This window comes from Nothobranchius furzeri, chromosome 14 (assembly GCF_043380555.1).
Source record: "Nothobranchius furzeri strain GRZ-AD chromosome 14, NfurGRZ-RIMD1, whole genome shotgun sequence".
Lineage (NCBI taxonomy): Eukaryota > Metazoa > Chordata > Actinopteri > Cyprinodontiformes > Nothobranchiidae > Nothobranchius > Nothobranchius furzeri.
The window spans coordinates 40,446,905-40,466,104 of NC_091754.1; the positions used below are offsets into that span (position 1 = coordinate 40,446,905).

The 19,200-nt window shown below is 44.7% G+C and overlaps 1 protein-coding gene across 1 annotated transcript in view; it reads left to right on the forward strand.

Annotated features, from left to right (window-relative positions):
• Positions 1-12,997, forward strand: part of hyal6 (hyaluronoglucosaminidase 6) — a 13,740-nt gene extending 743 nt beyond the window's left edge. Inside the window, exons 2-4 of the mRNA XM_015965660.3 lie at positions 4,938-5,905; positions 6,121-6,210; positions 11,634-12,997. Of these exons, the coding sequence (XP_015821146.1) occupies positions 4,970-5,905; positions 6,121-6,210; positions 11,634-12,119 (1,512 nt within the window). The 5' untranslated portion in view covers positions 4,938-4,969 and the 3' untranslated portion in view covers positions 12,120-12,997. The remainder of the gene's footprint in view (positions 1-4,937; positions 5,906-6,120; positions 6,211-11,633) is intronic.
• The last annotated feature ends 6,203 nt before the right edge of the window (positions 12,998-19,200 follow it).

Genomic DNA, 19,200 nt, shown 5'->3' on the forward strand with positions numbered 1-19,200 from the left:
CATCCCGGAGCAGCTAGGCTGCCCAAAGTCTCAACGGCAGAGCACCCTGGCTCGAGCTGGAATCCTCCTATCACTAGACCACCTGTTCTACCTCGTGAGCTACTGCTGCCCCATCTTATTATCACAGAAATCCAGCAGACAATGGAAAATGACATGAGTACGACCCTGAAAGGGACTTTTTACAGTGTGTTTCAGAAGTTATAAATTGCAGAAAGCTTCCTGAATGGCCTCCGTTTGGAGATATATATATATATTATGTCCTATTGGACTGATGAGCTAACGGCTAGGCCAAACACAGCAAAACCAAAGTGTTTCTAACAACAGACAGGTGCTGATGATCTCTATCAGCAGATACACCCTGTTGGACTTGACCCCTGGTAGCACCAGACATCCTAATTTTGCTCCTGCATGTGGCAAAAGTTTATGAAATAAAATCTACATCAAGTGCTGTGCTTAGACTAGCTGTTAGCTCATCAGTGAGCTGATGGACATAAAATATTTTTATGTGACCTGGGGCGTTTGCGTTTCAGAAAACTCTCTCTCTCTCTCTCTCTCTCTCTCTCTCTCTCTCTCTCTCTCTCTCTCTCTCTCTCTCTCTCTCTCTCTGTTTGTGTGTGTGTGTATGTGTCTCTCTATCTATCTGTGTGTGTGTGTGTGTATGTGTGTGTCTCTATCTATTTCTGTATGTGTGTCTCTATCTATTTCTTTGTGTGTGTGTGTGCGTGCGTGTGTCTATCTATCTGTGTGTGTGTGTCTATCTATCTGTGTGTGTGTGTGTGTCTATCTATCTGTGTGTGTGTGTGTGTGTGTGTGTGTGTGTGTCTATCTATCTGTGTGTGTGTGTGTGTGTGTGTGTGTGTGTGTGTGTGTGTGTGTGTGTCATGAACCTGAACTGATGACAAAACTCTCACTAAGTAATCTCTAGATGAACTCATCCTCACTCAGTGGTAAACATCCAGGGAGCAGACATTGAGGTGGGGGATACCTGTAAGTACCTGGGTGTTCACCTCAACACTAAACTGAACAGGTCCAATAATGCAGATGCTCTCTAAAAGAAGGGTCAAAACCTCCTGAGGAGCCTGAGGTATTTAGGAGTTAATTTCCATCTGCTAACGTCAGTGGCAGCTGGTGAATGTTTTTATGGAGGGGTCATTATAATAGATGCTGTGCTGATAAGAATATGCCTGCTGAGAAATTTGCATGCCCTATGCATATTAGTAATGAGCCAGATTTTTAATACTAAAGTCTCTTTCCGAAGAATTTCTCCTATCCGATGACACCATCTAGTGGCTGACAAGCACATCACACAAATAATTTCTCCGTTTGTTTAAGACGGGGACTTCACGTTTCTGTTTATAAATGTGCTTCTGTAGCCGACAATCGGAGCTAAAACACGTTTTACACGTATTGTTCTCATGTCATGCTGTGTTCTCATATATTTATATTTTAGAGACTTTCTTGTCCGTGAAAAGTTCATCAACTCTGCATCAGCCGAGGCTAGTTCTGGTCGGTGCTCAGTTTCCTATAGCACGGAAATCTGCGGGGCAGGGGGCGTGCTTAACACACACAAAAAAGATGTATTGCTTACATTATATCACAGTACATGATGAGACTATCACTTTTGCAGATTTCTGAAAAATCATATAACTTCTCAAAGGAGAAAACTTTGGAAAGATACTTTAACACATTAATGGCTGCCATGCCAACGTGATAGGTGGAGTAAAACACTAACAGCTTCCAAACAACAAGAGCAAAGATACTGGAATGTGCAATTACAGTGAACTTTACAGAACAGCCAAATGACACCACGGTCCGTTACTCACTGTGCAAGAGTTACCCTAAACTCTTTTTACCACTGCTGTGGTCTGTTGGGGTGCAGGCAGCTCTGACCAAGACATAAAGAGACTGAACAAGCTAGTCAAAAAAACAGGGTGACGGTGGCACGAGAGTAAAGTGCTCGCCCCGTAATCAGAAGGTTGCAGGTTCAAGCCCTGTTCAGTTTGTTTCTATCATTGTGTCCTTGGGCAAGACACTTAACCCCCTTTGCCTGCTGGAGGTGTTCGGCGGGACCGGTGGCACCAGTGCTCAGCAGACTCGCCTCTGTCAGTGCGCCCCAGGGCAGCTGTTGCTACATCGTAGCTCATCCCCACCAGAGTGTGAATGGGTGAATGATTGATTGTGTTATGTAGCCCCGTGGGGGGGTTGCAGTACTCTAGAAGGCACTACATCAAATACAAGTCATACCATTTAGCTCAGTTCTGAGCTGCCCACTGGAGATGTGTAAAAGGAGGATGGTGATGAAGATGACATCCATCTTGGAAAAACCCTCCCGCCCACTACATTCCACTGTGGAGGCCATCCCCTCTGCAGTAAGAGTGTATAACTCCTCAGCTGAACCGGTACGGTGTTATCCTGGGACACAATAACATCAATGTTACTGCCTTCCATGCTGACATGACAGTTCAGTCCTGGTTGCTTCAATCTGAAAACCTACCCACCCTCATCTGGACTCATTCAGTAGTCTTTAGATGCCTTTGAGTGTTGCATTGTGTATATGAGATAAAACACTGAGCTAAGTCTCCTGTGTGGGTCTGGACCCAGACATTGTCTTTGGGGGGTCTCTCCTGTGGTCTGGACACATGATGTTTCCAGGGGCTCCTTGTTTGCAGCGGTTTAGAGGACAGCCAGAGTGGCTTCACCGCACCCTGTTTGTCTTGGGTCAGTTCCAGAAAAACATCCTGCTGAAAGGATTTATTGAACTAGTGGAAATCTGAACAAATGCTTTCTGAAGCGTGTCATTAAAATGGATTCTCATGAGCTGCAGCATTCCAACTATGACATTTTTTAAATCACTTCACTCTGTTTCTGCATTTTTTTTTTTGAGACACACTGATCCACATTCAAAGCTACCACACTTGTCAGATATCTAAGCAAATCATTTTTTGGCCAGTACTTCCTCATATGTATGAAGAATTAAAATGATTGTAGAAGCCTCAGCCCACCATGGTTTCCTTCTCCTCTGCAACACTAACAGTCCTGCTAATAAAATATGACTGGACATTTTTCCATGGCGTCTTTGGAGGCAACCACTGCAACCAAACGTCTCTAGAGCCAGGTCACAGTGTGTTCTCCAACTTTGGAAAAGCTGAGATTTGAATGGCTTGCATACGAGGGGCGCCAAGACCAATTAGAGGATGAGAATGGTGGTGGTGGTGGTGGTGGTGGTGGTGGTGGTGGTGTGTGTGTGTGTGTGTGTGTGTGTGTGTGTTTGTATGTGTGGGGTGGGGTAGTCTTCAACATAAAACACTGGAGAGATGCAAGAATTACAAAGAAAATAAGTCCATTTGACAGTGACTAAACATGTGCTTGCTGAAGTTTGTGTGCATGAGAATCAACAACAGTAAAAGGGGTTGGAAGCTATTGAGTTACGGTTTAGTCACACTGGTTTTGAGAAAGGGATAAACTCTTCCAAGGGTTCCCATTTTTGGAATTCTTTTCATCACTTTTCTTGACAGACTCTGTTTAGCTGAGAGGAAGAGAGGTGTTAGTTTGGGATGCTTCAGATTGCATCACTGTCCTTTTGTGGATGATGTGGTCCTGTTAGCATCATTACACCCAGACCTCCAGCCAGCACTGGGAATATGGGATCCTTCAGTACCAGACTCTGAACCTTCCATCTTTGATAGAGCTGGTCATGACCTTCTGTTTGTTCCAGGTCCCAGGCTTGCTTAGCTCGGGTGTGAACTTCAACCTTTCTTAGGCCGGGTTCACACAACAGTATAATTGCACTGATTTCTGACCCACTTCTTTCCTTCTACCAAAATGTCTCCAAAGATAATCTTATCAGAAATTCATGTCATGTGTGGTGTGCTAAGAGTGCTCTGGTATTCTTGGAAGGACGTTGAGACCCTTCCAATCATCAATCCAGGCTTTCAAATGTATTCTCGTTTTTGAGTGTGACATCTAGCCAATCAGAATGCAAGGTGACAGAGACATGCAGCCTGCTCCTCCTCCATGTTCGTTTACTACAAAGTCCCACTTGATTTCATGAGATTTCCTGCCTGACTGGATAATGTCTTTGTGTGAAATTGGTTCATGTGTAGTTTTTTATGTTGGTGCCTACCACACACTATAAGGCCAGAAATGATTCATTCATGATTCTTTATCACTGCGTGCGGCGTCTCTAAGGGCCGACACTTTAAAAACCCCAACATGTGAACTGTGCCTTGAGGTGTGAAACTTGCAAGACTTGACACAAGCTTCTTAAGTTCTTAAGTGTCTTATTTGCCCACACAGAAAAACATTGTCCCTCAGACAGCTGTCTCTGTGATGAGATGAACTTTGGACATCTGAGTGAGGTTCTGTTACATCCATTTAATCTGGACAGAAACTGCATGTACACCGTCTGCTTCTTTCCTTGTGTTTAGATAATAGAGTATATATGTCAAAAAGAACATATAACAAAGAAAATCAAATCTTACATAGAAGCTCCACTACAATCCTTTGTTTTTCTGTTCTTCAGAGGCGTGTTGTTGCTTTAATAAAGTAAAACATTAAACTTGCGTTGTGTTTGTTTTCCTGTTGTACCAAACCCATCCAAAACTCTAACCCAAAACCTCAAGTATGTACCAGGCTGTGCTTTTCCAGATATTTACAGGTAAATAATGAACTGTGGGAGATGGAATATCATTCCTGACTCTTATCTTGTCCCATATTGCCTGGTTGATTGGAATTTTCACCCAGATTGGTCCATAACAGTCCTGCTCCGTCTGAGAACAAGGCAGATTTGTGTGTCATGGTGGAAATTGGAGCACTCACTTCAGTGACCATCACTCATATTCTTTCATATGCCAAGCTGATTATCTTTGTTCAGTGAAGCTCATAACATTTCTCTCTTTCTCTCTCAACATGTGAGATCTCTTCTCTCCCTGTGGCAGGTCACTAATTGCTCCATGAGGAACCACGGGCCATGTTGTTAATTGGGCTCCATCTTTTGGTGCTGGTTTTGTGGACTGGCACAGAGGTGAAGACACGCGTAAGGGGGGACCAGATAAAACCAGCTCAAACCCCTTTGATCCCTCATCGGCCTTTTGTTGTTGTCTGGAATGCTCCAACAGAATCATGTCGTCTACGATTTAAGGTGGACTTGGACCTCAGCATTTTTGATATTGTCGCAAATCTTAATGAGACCTTAAGTGGACCAAATGTCACCATATTCTACCACAGCCATTTGGGATACTATCCATACTACTCTAACTCCGGGGTTGCTATCAATGGTGGCCTCCCGCAGAACCAAAGCATGTCCAAACATCTGAGCAAGGCCCGGGCTGACATTGACAAACTAATTCCCCATAAGGACTTCCGAGGTCTAGGTGTAATTGACTGGGAGAATTGGAGGCCTCAGTGGGTCAGAAATTGGGGCTCCAAAGACATCTACCGCAAAAAATCTAAGGAACAGATCCAAAAACTTCACCCAAACTGGCCTCAGAGCAAAGTTGAAAAGGAGGCAAAGGAGACGTTTGAGAAAGCTGGGCAGGCTTTCATGAATCTGACTCTGGCACTGGCTGAAGCTCGAAGGCCAAATGGGTTGTGGGGGTTTTACCTTTTCCCCGACTGCTACAACTATGGCTACAAACAACACCCACAACGCTACACTGGGGAATGTCCGAATGTCGAGCATGTCCGGAACGACCATTTGATGTGGCTGTGGAAGGAGAGCACAGCCCTCTTCCCATCCATCTATCTGGACTATGAGCTAAAGTCCTCTCCAAATGCCCTTAAATTTGTCCATTACAGAGTGAAGGAAGCCATGAGGATTGCATCTATTGCACATACAGACTACACCCTACCTGTTTTTGTCTACTCCAGGCCTTTCTATGCCTACACCTTTCTTGTGCTCTCAGAGGTTTGGTTTTAGGCTCCATGATGGATTACTATGCACTGATCTTTGATGCATTTTTTCTGTTTCACGTTAATCTGAGTGATGATCTAATGATGATCTGAGCTGATGAGTGTTATCAAAACAAACTAAACAATGTCCTAAAAACAATATATAAACGCTTCAGACACAGGCTGACAAGTCTTTCTTTCTTTCTTTCTTTCTTTCTTTCTTTCTTGAAGACGGACTTAGTTCAGACTATTGGGGAGAGTGCCGCCTTGGGAGCGTCGGGAGTCGTGCTCTGGGGATCTTCGGAGTATTCTCGTTCACAGGTGATATATAACAGATTGTTAATATTATTGTTATTATCTTGCAACCAGAAAAACTTGTCATCAGAGTATTTTCATATTCTCGTACCATTTATGAAACACTGTAAAAAATATTGATTGTCATGAATTTTTTAAATAATAATCATAACATTGAATTTATTACAGTTTCAACCTTACAATAAATACTATGTATAATACAAGTAAACAATTCTGGTGACTGTTTTTTAACAGCTCCAAACATTTTATAGAGAAATAATCACAACACTGTCTGTTTCAGTCGTGTTGGAAGTGATTTTGTGTTTATTGGCTTGCATTCATGTAGAGCTATCAAATCAAATCAAAGATACTTTATTAATCCCAGAGGGGAATTAGAGTTTCAGTACACACAATTCAGAGATCAGACATACATGGGCAAGACACATGACAAGAATTGGTGACTGTGGTCATTCGCAACCCTGAGTCGCGCTACCTTAATAGAGATAAGAGGGTTCGTGAGGCTTGGTTCAGGTGGAGGGGGAAAATAGCACTTTAGAGTTACCCTCCCACCAGGAGGGCAGCTTTGCTCTGCAAAAAAAACAAACACCTCAAGCATATATGCAACAGACTTCAGACAACACAACATAAGTGTCCACTAGGTGGGGTGGTGGGTTGGGACTATTCCTACTTCAGTTCCTGCAGCCACGATAAGCAGTGCATGTTACCTCAGTGTGGATAGGGGGAGAAGCATTGAGGGTTGGAGGGTTGCAGTGACCCTGGACGCTTCGGCGGCCTTCCCGCAGTCCCGCCCAGGCTGGGAAAGGAGGCAGAGTTGAGTTGCCATAGCGACGCCACATTCCACATATCTTCTGAGGGGGGAGTTTTCGTTGGAGCCTTGCAGGCTCAAGGGCGCCAGATTCAGATTAGAAATTGTTTTGGGGCCAGACAGAGATATTTTCCTCTCTGTCTTACAGTTTGTTGGTCCTCAACCTCTCAAAATCCCAATAATGGACATTAAACTATCTCAGTCCGTGCTGATTCGTCCACTCTCTCCTTGATGGCATCCATCTTTTGTGCCAATGAATTAATCTCCGCCAAAGTCCCAAGCTTACGATTCATCTCGACAATTATGTGTGTCTGTGAATTCACAGCGTGGTGCAAACCATCTCTGAGCTCCAGGATCCGGCCAATATACCTCGACAGCTCGTTAATTTTCTGGTAAGCCAGGTAGCCTCCAAGGCCAATGAGCAGGAAACCTGACACCAACACCACGAATATCCACACGTCTTCAGAGTCCTTCACAGACAGCTGAGATAAACAAATCAAGTTCTACTGTTTCCAGGAGTCCATGATGTTTCCAACTGGGTCTGTCCCAGTGGGGCATCTGGGAGCCCCTTCTCCCGTTCTCATCGTTGAAAAAATGTTATCAATCGCGTTGAGAGACCAACTGACTAAACACATTTAAGTGTGTTTCAATTTCCAGTTTCCATAAAAATGCAGAAGCAGCTGTGCACCCAGCACACACAGACAGACAAAGGCCTTGAGGATAAGATATGGAGGAGAGGAGGAAAAAAGCGTCTGCACCCGCCAAGAGCCGGAAAAAAAGGGTTCTTCAACCCCCAAGGTGTTTTACAACTAACCAGTCATTCACCCATGCAAAGACACATTCACTCACTGGTGGTGAGGAGCTACAATCCAGCCACAGCTGCCCTGGGGGGCACGGACAGAAGCGAGGCTGCCATACACAGGTGCCACCAGCCCCTCTGGCCACCACTAGCCTGCAAAGCAGGTTACGTATCTTGCTCAAGGACACAATTACTGTGACAGCTTGGATGTGAACCTGCAACCTTCCAGTCACAGAACGAGCACATAACTCCTCTGCCACCATCGCCTGTTGTTTACACTGGAGCAGATTTCTTGGGTAAGAGGAGGTTGAGTTTGTTTATAATCCGTGAGGCCGTGGAATTGCCAAATCTGTGCCAGCTAACACTGCAATGTTGGCATTAAAATGTAAAGCTAGCTGACAAAATGCAGCAGCGTTTTGTAAACGCTTAAAGCCGGAGTGACCAAGAAGTTATTTGTACCCCATGAGAAGGAAATGCATCTTTTTGTTTTTCTCCAATATCAGGTGAAGAAAGAGAGAGGCTAACATTGAGCTAACAATGCTAACTGTGAATTGGAAGTTGGCTCTAATAAAATCTCAAGCTAATTTTCATTTACCGACAACTGGATATTACAGTGAAATGTATTTGTCTGCATTCTTCCGGCTCTTGAAGGGTGAAGACACTTTTCTTCTCCTCTCCTCCATATCTTATTCTCAAGGCCTTTGTCTGGGTGCACGGCTGCTTCTGCATTTTTTCTGGAAACTGGAAACTGAAATTCACTAAAATGGATCTTGTCAGTTGGTCTCTCAACGTGGTTGATAACATTTTTTCAACGATGAGAACGGGAGAGGGGGCTCCCGGATGCCCCTCTGGGACAGACCAGCTGTCTGTGGAGGACTCTGAAGACGTGTGGATATTTGTGGTGTTGGTGTCAGGTTTCCTGCTCATTGGCATTGGAGGCTACCTGGCTTACCAGAAAATTAACGAGCTGTCGAGGAATATTGGCTGGATCCCAGAGCTCAGAGATGGTTTGCACCGCGCTGTGAATTCACAGACTCACATAATTGTCGAGATGAATCGTAAGCTTTGGACTTTGGCGGAGATTCATTCATTGGCACAAAGATGGATGCCATCAAGGAGAGAGTGGATGAATCAGCACGGATTGGGATAGTTTATGTCCATTATTGGGATTTTGAGAGGTTGAGGACTGTTATGTACAGTGCCCCTTTTCAGCCACAAGATGGCCTCAGTGGCTTTGCCTCGCCTGTCTCCCGGTGTAACAGGTGTTTGTAATCGCTCCTAATCAGGGAGCAGCTGTTAAAGGCTGCTCTCCTCCCTCAGGCAGGGAGAAGGTACAGGGAAGGTTGGGGACAAAGGTGTTCAGGTTTCTCTCTTCTCCTGGTGTGCTTGTATGTGTGTTGCTTCGTGGTACTTTGGTGATTTAGTGGTTTACTCTCGATAATTAGGATTTCTGGCAACTCTGACTTCGGACTGGCCTTTGACTCCCCCTTTTGGATTTCCCCTGAGCATCTCTGCTTAACAGGACATCTCTTGTTTAGTATTTGTATATATATTGAATTTAGTGTTTTAATAATAGTAAATATTTCAGTTAGATATTTTTCTCCTCCCAGCCTTTTTGGCTTGGCGCTTTTTGTTAACCCTTTTTTCCCTTTTCTAGGTGCTTTGTGTTTAATAAAAATCCTTTGTTTGAGACACAAATACTCTGTTATTATTTACCTACACACAACATCTCTTACTCCCTCTACCACATCTCTCCTAGCGAGCTGAGGGACGTAACAAGGACCAACAAACTGTAAGACAGAGAGGAAAGCCTCTCTGTCTGGCCCCAAAACAATTTCTAATCGGAATCTGGCGCCCTTGAGCCTGCAAGGCTCCAACAAAAACTCCCCCCTCAGAAGATATGTGGAATGTGCTGTTGCTATGGCAACTCAACTCTGTCTCCTTTCCCAGCCTGGGCGGGACTGCGGGAAGGCCGCTGAAACGTTCCAGGGTCACTGCAACTAGGGCTGGGCACCGTTGACATTAGAATCGATCCGGTACTAATTCCCGGTACCTAGGAATCGATACCGGTACTTTGCGGTACCAATTTTAGATACTTTTGAGTGTTTAATATTTTAATTCTCTTTTATAATTAATTTTTTTTCTCAATATACAACCATATTTGATAAATATCACGATAAATAACATACAACTGTTTGTATTTTAACATCGTCCTTGTAGTTTTATAAGCTGATAATTAAACTGAAGCAAACATCTTTACTGTGAACTAAATTTACTGTGTATCTTCATTCCTTTTGCCATCCTTTTTCTTTGATTTTTCCTACTGGGAAGTTAGAATTTCCGAGGAGAAAGCGAACGCACTGTTAGCTGATAACAATGGTGGCAATGGAAGCTAATTTATCAAGCTAACGTTATCTTAAACGGTTTATTTAGCTGCTGGAGCAGATTTAAACGATGATGCCTCACACTTAGATCGTTGTCGCTGGTTTCATCTTCACCCGTCACATTTAGTAAAGTGAAGCCAAACTTTAGAGCGCGTTCATGTTCTTCTAGTCGGAAATTCGGAGTTCCGAGGAGAAAGCGAACGCACCATTAGCAGAACGGAAGCAAACATGTCAAGCTAACGTTATCTTAAACATTTTATTTACCTACCGGAGCAGATTAAGTTGAGGATGTCTCACTTAGATCGTTGTCGCTGGTTTCATCATCACCCAGTTACCCATCACATTTAGTGAAGTGGACCCAAGCTTTAGCGTGCAATCTTTCTACCATGCTGCTCTGTTTACAACTCGCTCGCAGCGACCAACGACAACGCTTTTGTGCATGCGCAGCTGTCTAGGCAAGTTCTCGTTATGAAGGACGGGTACCGAAACGAGGCACCGTTTCAAATGACGTGAATCGGTGCTCAGTCGCTACTATGGAATTCGGCCGGTACCTTAAAAAGTACCAAATTCGTTACCCATCGCTAACTGCAACCCTCCAACCCTCAATGCTCCTCCCCCTATCCACACTGAGGTGACATGCGCTGCTTCTATCGTGGCTGCAGGAACTGAAGCAGGGATAGTCCCAACCCACCACTCCACCTAGTGGGCACTTATGTTGTGTAATGTCTGAAGTCTGTTGCATATATGTTTGAGGTGTTTTTTTTTTTTGCAGAGCAAAGCTGCCCTCCTGGTGGAGGGCAACTCTGAAGTGCCCTATTTTTCCCTCCACCTGAACCAATCCTCTTGTAACCCTCTTTTCTCTATTAAGGTAGCGTGGCTCAGGGTTGCGAATGACTACAGTCACCAATTCTTGTCATGTGTCTTGCCCATGCATGTCTGATCTCTGAATTGTGTGTACTGAAACTCTAATTTCCCTCTGGGATTAATAAAGTATCTTTGATTGATTGATTGATTTCCACTTACTGTGTATGACTCATCTTCACTTGAAGTCTAGAGCCTTCTGGTGCTGATCTGTAACTGGCAACAGCCATCAAACTCATGAAAGGGAGGTGAGGAGTCATAGCCTAGATATCTAGACAGACAGTATACAAAAGGCTTGTGCTCTGCAGGTTGGTCTAGCCACGCTACTTAGTAGCCTCAGCAGGTCTACCATCGGCCTGAGCAGATTTGTGTCTTGCGGTTTGGGGGTAGGATGTTACTGCGACTGAATGAAATAACAAAGATGGTGGCTTCTACAGGAGTTATTTTTTTGCTCTAAAAACATGACTGCGGTACCCAAATCTGACCACAGGATGTCATTCTTAGATTATTTTTAAAACAGAGACAGACACAACCATGATCTTTGTTTAATCTTGCATTGTGATCTCTCTTCCTTGTTTAGAGGAACTGCTTGACTGTGAAGAAGTACATTGATGGTCCTCTGGGGCATTATGTCATCAACGTCACATCAGCAGCTAAGCTGTGTAGCAAAGCACTTTGCAAGAAGAACGGCAGATGTGTCCGCAAGAGCCTGGACTCAGGTGCTCACCTGCACCTCAACCCTCGCTTCTTCCATATCCGCCAAAACCAGGCCCCCAGAGGCCCCCATTTCCTTGTCAGAGGTCACCTGAACAACCTTGATATCCTAGACATGAAGCAAAAATTTACTTGCCAGTGCTACCAGGGCTGGACAGGAGTTTACTGTGAGATCCCCCAGGCTTTGTCCCACCCTTCCTCTCCACCACCTCCACATGTCATTCCTACTCCTCATCCTTGGAGCAGCAGGCTGCTTGCAGATCTTCTGTTCCTCCTTTCCCTTCACTTCTCTTGTCTTTGCATCATCATGTTTTTGGGACTCTGTCTGATTATAAAATGTTTGATTTTGTAGGAGGCAACATTATCTTAAGTGTGCAAATTTCTTTAGTTTGGCCAGAAAAATGAACATCACGCCAACTGACTGGCTGTGGACAGTGTAATGATTTAAATTACATGCCATTTAATAAGCCATACGGCTTAGGATTCCATAGATTCCATATGAAACCAACCTTGTGGATCTGTTGGGTTATTTTAACCAGAAGATTGGAACTTTTTAATGCAGGGATTAGATAACAGCTTCATATTAACTCAGAGACAAAGAAGAGAGAGTCAAGTTTTAAAAGTTTAAAAATGTATTACTAAACAAATTAAGCTAGACTAACTTAAACACTAAATGTATGGTGTAACTAAGGTGGATGAGACGGATAATGGTGTGATGTGTAATGTTGCTCAGAACCAGCAAATCAGAAGAAGTGATTAGTTCTGATGGGAACTGAAGGTGATGTCTTCGCGTTAAGCTTTGATTAGGAGATTCATAAACACATTCGACGCCATTTGTCGGTCTACGTACCGTTAGTGGAAGTCCCCGTCTAGATCAGGAGGTGTAAAGGTCCAGCTTGACCTTATGGAGCAGGAGCCTCTAGAAGGAGCCACAGCAGCCGACCACCCGTCTTGAGATAATTCCGGGTCACGATGGTTTTGTTGGCATCGAGCGAGACCCACCTGGGTCGTGATGGTTCAGCTTTTATTCTTTCTTTTTTTTTTACCGTGTCCTGTCTGGCTGTGAAGCAAGCAGAATTGATGTCTGAATGCTGGTGACAAGCCTTACAGATTTACTCTCAGGTGGAGCATCTAAGCGTTTGCTTTTAATGTCACGCCTGATACTTAAAACTTTATTGCTATTGTTGTTGAATGCTTGGTAATTCCGACCAGACACGGAGACAGAGGTGAAAGAGAAAGGAAAAGAAACGGTGGGGAGGGGGGGGGGGGGGGGGGGGGGGTTTCCACAAAAATAAACAATGAACAAGAGTCTGCTTCTAGACCTGCAGAAAAAGACAAAACAAACAAAACAAAGGACACAACAACAAGATCTAGCTATCACTGCGTCAACTTGATGAAGAAAATATATAATCAACATTGCTTAACTGAAGAATCACGATAACAAATCACAGTGCATTAAGTGCCCACCATAGTCTTAAGACCTGTGTTTAACGTGCCCAAGCCCATACTTTTGAGAGCACCATGTGAGCACCTGTGTGTGTACACGCGCTTGTTTATGTAAGGTTTCTCTATAGGAGCGTCCAACAGAGAGTGTGAGGGACCACAGATCCGCCCCCCAAAGATGCGCAGGAGACGGGGGGAGCTCCAGGTCCCAGAGATCCAGGCGCTGCCCCAGAACACAGGAACCCCAAGGAGACTGCAACCAGGAAGGCCCCCCCCCCCGAGAGGCACAGAGGATCGCCCCGGGGGGCCACAACCAGCAGCCGGCAGAGTCCCGGGAGACATCAGCAGCAAGCCCACAGGCCCGCCCGCAGCCTCCCACCCCCTAGCCGGCCAAGCCCGGGACCCAGCGACCCGGGACCCAGGGGCGACCACCCCCGCCGGGGACCCAGCAGAGCCCAGGGACCCAGACCCCACCAGGCAGCCACCGGGATCTATCAGGCAGATGCCTAAATCTAAAACCCCCAGACCCGGTTGCCACGAACACTCAGGCAGACCATGGCACAACCCCTCACACCAGGTGTGGCAGGGGGAGGGGGGACAAAGATCTATATCATCAAGAGAGGTTCCAGGAGAGGGGAGGAGTCAAAGGCCCCACCTGACATATACAGTCATACACAAACACAGTCACACACTCCCTCCCTCATGCTCACACATGCACATACAACCCTAGACTTACAAAAATGCACGCCGAACACCCACTCATGCTCCCCATACACACCCTATTTACTCTGGTCCCGGTACTGCTGCACACTGGGTACAACCATCACCGGTAACCAGAGTTTGACCCTTTCTGCTGGGGTGCTGATGAGCAGACTGCCCCGCTCAACGCTCAGCACAGCAACCCACCACCCCAAACCCCAACCAGACGGCCAGATCTCCCTCCAAGCCTCCAGCCCCAGGAAGCCAAGCAATTACATAGGAGTGCTAAGACCCCTAGTCTCCCTCCACCTGCTCCAATATAGTGTTGTGTATTCATGAGGTGTATTCCATGGCTGTGGTGAGCGGGCAGTGTGGGCATTGTCTGGCCTATGCCAGCTGATGCCCCCGCACCACCCCACTTGCACCCACAGCCCTCGATGTCTTAAGTGTGGTTTAAAATTCGAAGTGGGCAACAGCACCCGGGAGGACCGGGAGGAGGCTGAGAAATCCCCCTGCCAAATGCCGTTGAATGTGCTCACTCCCAAGGCCCTAAGTGTGTTTGCATGGAATGTCGTCAGTGGAAGTGTATAGGGTGCAAATAAAATTGGGGGGCAGGTTGCCACAGGAATGCGGAAATGGGGTCCATACCCGCACTCCCTGACTTGTCGACCCCCCAAGGTCCTATGTGTATGTTTGTGTGATGATGTGAGGGAGCAGGAGGAGAGAAATATGTGGGGATGGGGAGGAATGGCTGGTTGGGCTTAGCCCTCCAGGGAGCCAGCTCCCCTACTGGCCCCAATAGGCACTTCTGTTGTCAAATTGCCACCCAGGGCATGGAGACCCCAGCCCAGCCTGCCAGGGCCCAAAGCAGCAGCATTACAGAGCCTCACGGAGTCCGAGGGCACCAACCCAGCCCCACCCCAGCAGAATATCTATGCCCATCCCTGCATTTGCACAACTTCCAGAATCTATAAGACATAGGACATCCAGGTAAGGTTGGGTCCTCCCCCTCCTGGACCTCCCCCTCCCCGCGATGGGACAGCAGAGGAGCCAAGGTCTACCCGAGGCCCCGAACCCAGGCCAGGCACTGCTGCATGTTCCTGCCTTCTTCCCGGCAGCATACATGTCAGGACCCGACCCCCAAGGCCCCGCCCAGATCCCCACTCGGGGGCGGCCACCCCAAACCCCGAGCCCCCAGGCCCCCACCTAGACCCGCCCAGGGGCAATGCAGCTGCCAGGCAGTGACCCATGGTCGCCGCATAGACCTCCATGGGACCCCACTCACAACCGCCAGTAGTCCACCCCCGAGGCAACCCAAGCACCTCCAGAGGGGGGCAACGGCCTCCCAGTCCCAGACACCCCCAGTGAACCCACCTCCAGGGAACATCCGGATACTCCAAACTCAGACCCCCCACTCACACCATCCCGCAGGACATTATCATTGGTCCCCCACCCTCGCTATGTGATGGAACCGATCAAAGGAGCCCAGAGAGATTGATTTGAAGTGGAAGCAGAGGCTAAATCAAGTGTAATATGATCTAACAAAAGATTTCTATACTGGTTAATGCAGAGAGTTTCTCTATTTTTCCAATTCAAGAGGATAGTTTTCTTAGCCATGCATATGGCAGTCAGAACCACGTGAACCAAAGATGTTTCAATCGCGACATCGTCCAGGTTTCCCAGTAAACAAAGAGAGGGGGTGGTTAGGATATGGCATTTCAGAGACTTTGACAGGTCTTCACACACTCTACCCCAAAATTCCTGGACAGGTGGACAGGACCACAGTGCATGAATGTAACTGTCAGGAACTTTGTTTGTGCAGTGTGTACAGGTGTCAGACGACACAAACCCCATCTTGAACATCCGATGACCTGTATAGTGTACTCTGTGTAGAATTTTGTTCTGAATTAATTGTAAATTGGAGTGTCTGATCATTTTAAAAGTTTTTAAACAAGTTTGGGACCAGAAGTTCTGGTCAAAGCTGACTGATAGATCCACCTCCCATTTTTCAATAGGGATTGCAATTTTATCGTCTATTTTACACAGTGTCATATACTTTAGACAGTAGTTTGGGGGGGATGAGATTATAGAAGTCTAATACCCTTGGCGGTGTTTGTAATTCTATCTTATTGAACTTAAATTTTTGTTTGACTACAGATTTAATTTGGTGGTATTCTAAAAAGCTATTCTTATCTATTCCAAATTGGGAGACTATTCTATTAAATGGGATTGTTAGCAGATATCGTGCGCAGCAGCACTGGCTTTCTCACAAAAACACCAAGATGAATTTTCGTTTTGAGCTTGGCGTCTACGGCAGCAGCAGCAGCTGATTCATATTTACCAAAGCTCTGCTTTTTATTGGTGGATGGGGGAGTTCAAAGTTCATTTTTAACCATTCTTATTGGAACATAACATACCACATGACAGCATACGTCATTTCCGCTAACAGTGTTTCCAAAATAAAAGTCTTATGTAAAACATTTAACACATCAGAGCACATATCTCAACAGGGATGAAGTCCAATCCTTCATATATGTGTTCCAGGTATAGGATTCCTTTATTTTTCCAGTCCGGAAGGTTCATCATTTTATTATTTTGCAAAATATCAGGATTATTCCAGATAGGTGTGCGTCTGCATGGTACTAGTGAAGACTCTGTCATTTTTAGATACTCCCACCATGCTGTCAGAGAGGTGCTGATACTAATACTTTTGAAGCCTTCATGTTTTCGTATGCTTGAGCTAATAAATGGTAAGTCTGAAAGCTCTATCGTATTGCAAAGTGTCTGTTCTATGTCTAACCAAGACTCATCTAGTGGGTTATCTTGCAACCATCTTGGTATAAATTGCAGCCTGTTGGCTAAGAAATAATAATAAAAGTTGGGTAGATCCAGTCCTCCTCTGTCTTTGGTCTTCTGAAGCGTTTTTAACCCTTTGATGCATGAATTATGATATCTTCAACCATGATTTTTTTAACATTTTTTTTTCATTCATCTTTAGGTCTGAATGAAAAAAAATTCAACAAATATTTTTTGTAAAATCTTATAACTTACAAATAATTTATTACATGTCCATTCTGAGCATGAAATATGTTGGCTTGGCTTACTGAAGTCCAAATGGAGGGGCTCAAATGCAATAAAGTCTTCAACAGCTGTGCTTAATAGCAAAAATAAATCAATAACAATTTAGAGTACCTGTACACTGTAGTGACCATTATGCATCAAAGGGTTAAGCTAATTCGTGGAGGACCATCATTTTAATTGTAGCAGCTCTCCCCATGAGTGATATCGGTAAGGATTTCCATCTTGCAAGATCATCATCCACTTTCTTTATAAGTGGGATGTAGTTTAGTTTGGTTAGATAGCATAGCATAGCATAGTTTATTTATATAGCACATTTAAAATGCAGCATGGGAGCTGCCCAAAGTGCTGCACAGGCTAAAACAAAACACACCCATTACAAGGAGCTAAAACTAAGGATAAAATCTCAATTAAAAGCAGAGAAAACATGAATAATAAGAACACATTAAAACAATGACACAATAAAACACTAAAACGAGTCACTGTCTAAAAGCCAAAGTGTAAAAGTGGGTCTTTAAACGAGATTTAAAAACCGCCAGAGATGGAGCCTGCCGAACTCCAATGGGCAATGAGTTCCATAGCTTTGGGGCAGCATGGACAAATGCTCGTTCACCCCGCGATTTGAGCCTCATCCGCGGCGTGTGCAGCAGCAATAGGTCAGCCGACCTCAACGAGCGGGTGGGCACATATGGAGTGAGAAGGGCAGAGAGGTAGGAAGGTGCCAGGTCACTGAGCGCTTTAAAAACAAAAGTCAGTAACTTAAACTGCACTCTGAAAATGACAGGGAGCCAGTGAAGATGTGCCAGGACAGGTTATTTTGCAAAATATCAGGATCTGCTAACTTGGGAGAGACATTAATTCCCAGGTATGTGATATTCCCTGACTCCATTTGTGTAATAAGTAAATTGACAAAAGAGAAATTAATTGGTAGAACTGTGGATTTTAACCAGTTTATAGAGTAATCTGAAACTTTTGAAAAAGAGTTTATCAGTTCTATTGAATGAGAGAGAGAGGATTGAGAATTCAGGAGAAAGAGTAAAACATCATCTGCATAAAGACTAATATTATGTTCTATTTTCTTACACTTTATCCCTTTAATACCTGTTGTTTGCCTAATTGCTGCTGCTAGTGGTTCGATAAAGATAGCAAACAGTGAGGGGGAGAGTGGGCATCCCTGCCTGGTCCCCCTCTGAAGACAGAAGCTAGCTGATATTTGGTCGTTCGTCCTGACACATGCAGTTGGCGAACTGTATAATGTTTGTAGCCAGTTTAAGTTCCCAAAACCCAGACTTATGTAAAGTTGCAAATAAGAACTCCCAGTTAACTCTATCAAAAGCCTTTTCTGCATCTAGCGATAATATACTAGTTTCTATGTTTCTACTGTAAGAGAAATCTTTCAAATTAAGTAATCTACGTGAGTTAGTGCATGACTGTCTACCCTTGATGAAACCAGTTTGATCAGGGTGTATTATGAAGGGGGTTACCTTCTCTAATCTTTTTGCCAGGCCTTTACAAATTATTTTGAGATCAACATTAATAAGAGAAATTGGGCAATAGCTGGTAGGAAATGCAGGGTCTTTGCCTGGTTTTAACAAGAGACTAATATTGGCTGAATTCATGTTTGGCTGTAATCTGCCGCTCTCTTCGATTTCCCTCACCATTCTGAAAAATGTTGGAGCCAGAATGATCCAGAATTCTTTGTAGAACTCTGCTGGGAACCCGTCTGGACCTGGAGCTTTCCTATTAGTCATGGATTTAAGGGCTTCCTGGAGCTCAGCTGATGTTAGTGGTGAGTCCAGGACTGTAACTTGGCTGTCTGATAATTTAGGAAGTGTTATCCTGTCAAGGAACTCAATGATCTCGTTATCTGATGGGTTTATCTGTGGTGAGTACAAAGTTTGGTAAAAGTGTCTGAAAGTGTTGTTTATGCTTTCAGGGTCATAAACTATATTCCCGGTTGAGTCTTTAACAGCAGATATGGTAGTTTTCTCTTTATTCATTTTTAACTGGCTAGCTAAAAATTTACCTGATTTATTACTATGTTCAAAGTTTTCTATTCATAGTCTTTGTGCTAAAAAGTTGTGTCTTTTTGTCAATAATTCCAAGAAGTTATAATTTAGCTTTACGTAATTTGCTTATTAAATCTTCTTCTGTGGATGCCTCTAAAGACAATGATTTCCTCTAACTCCTGAATACGTTTGTTTTCTGTTTTT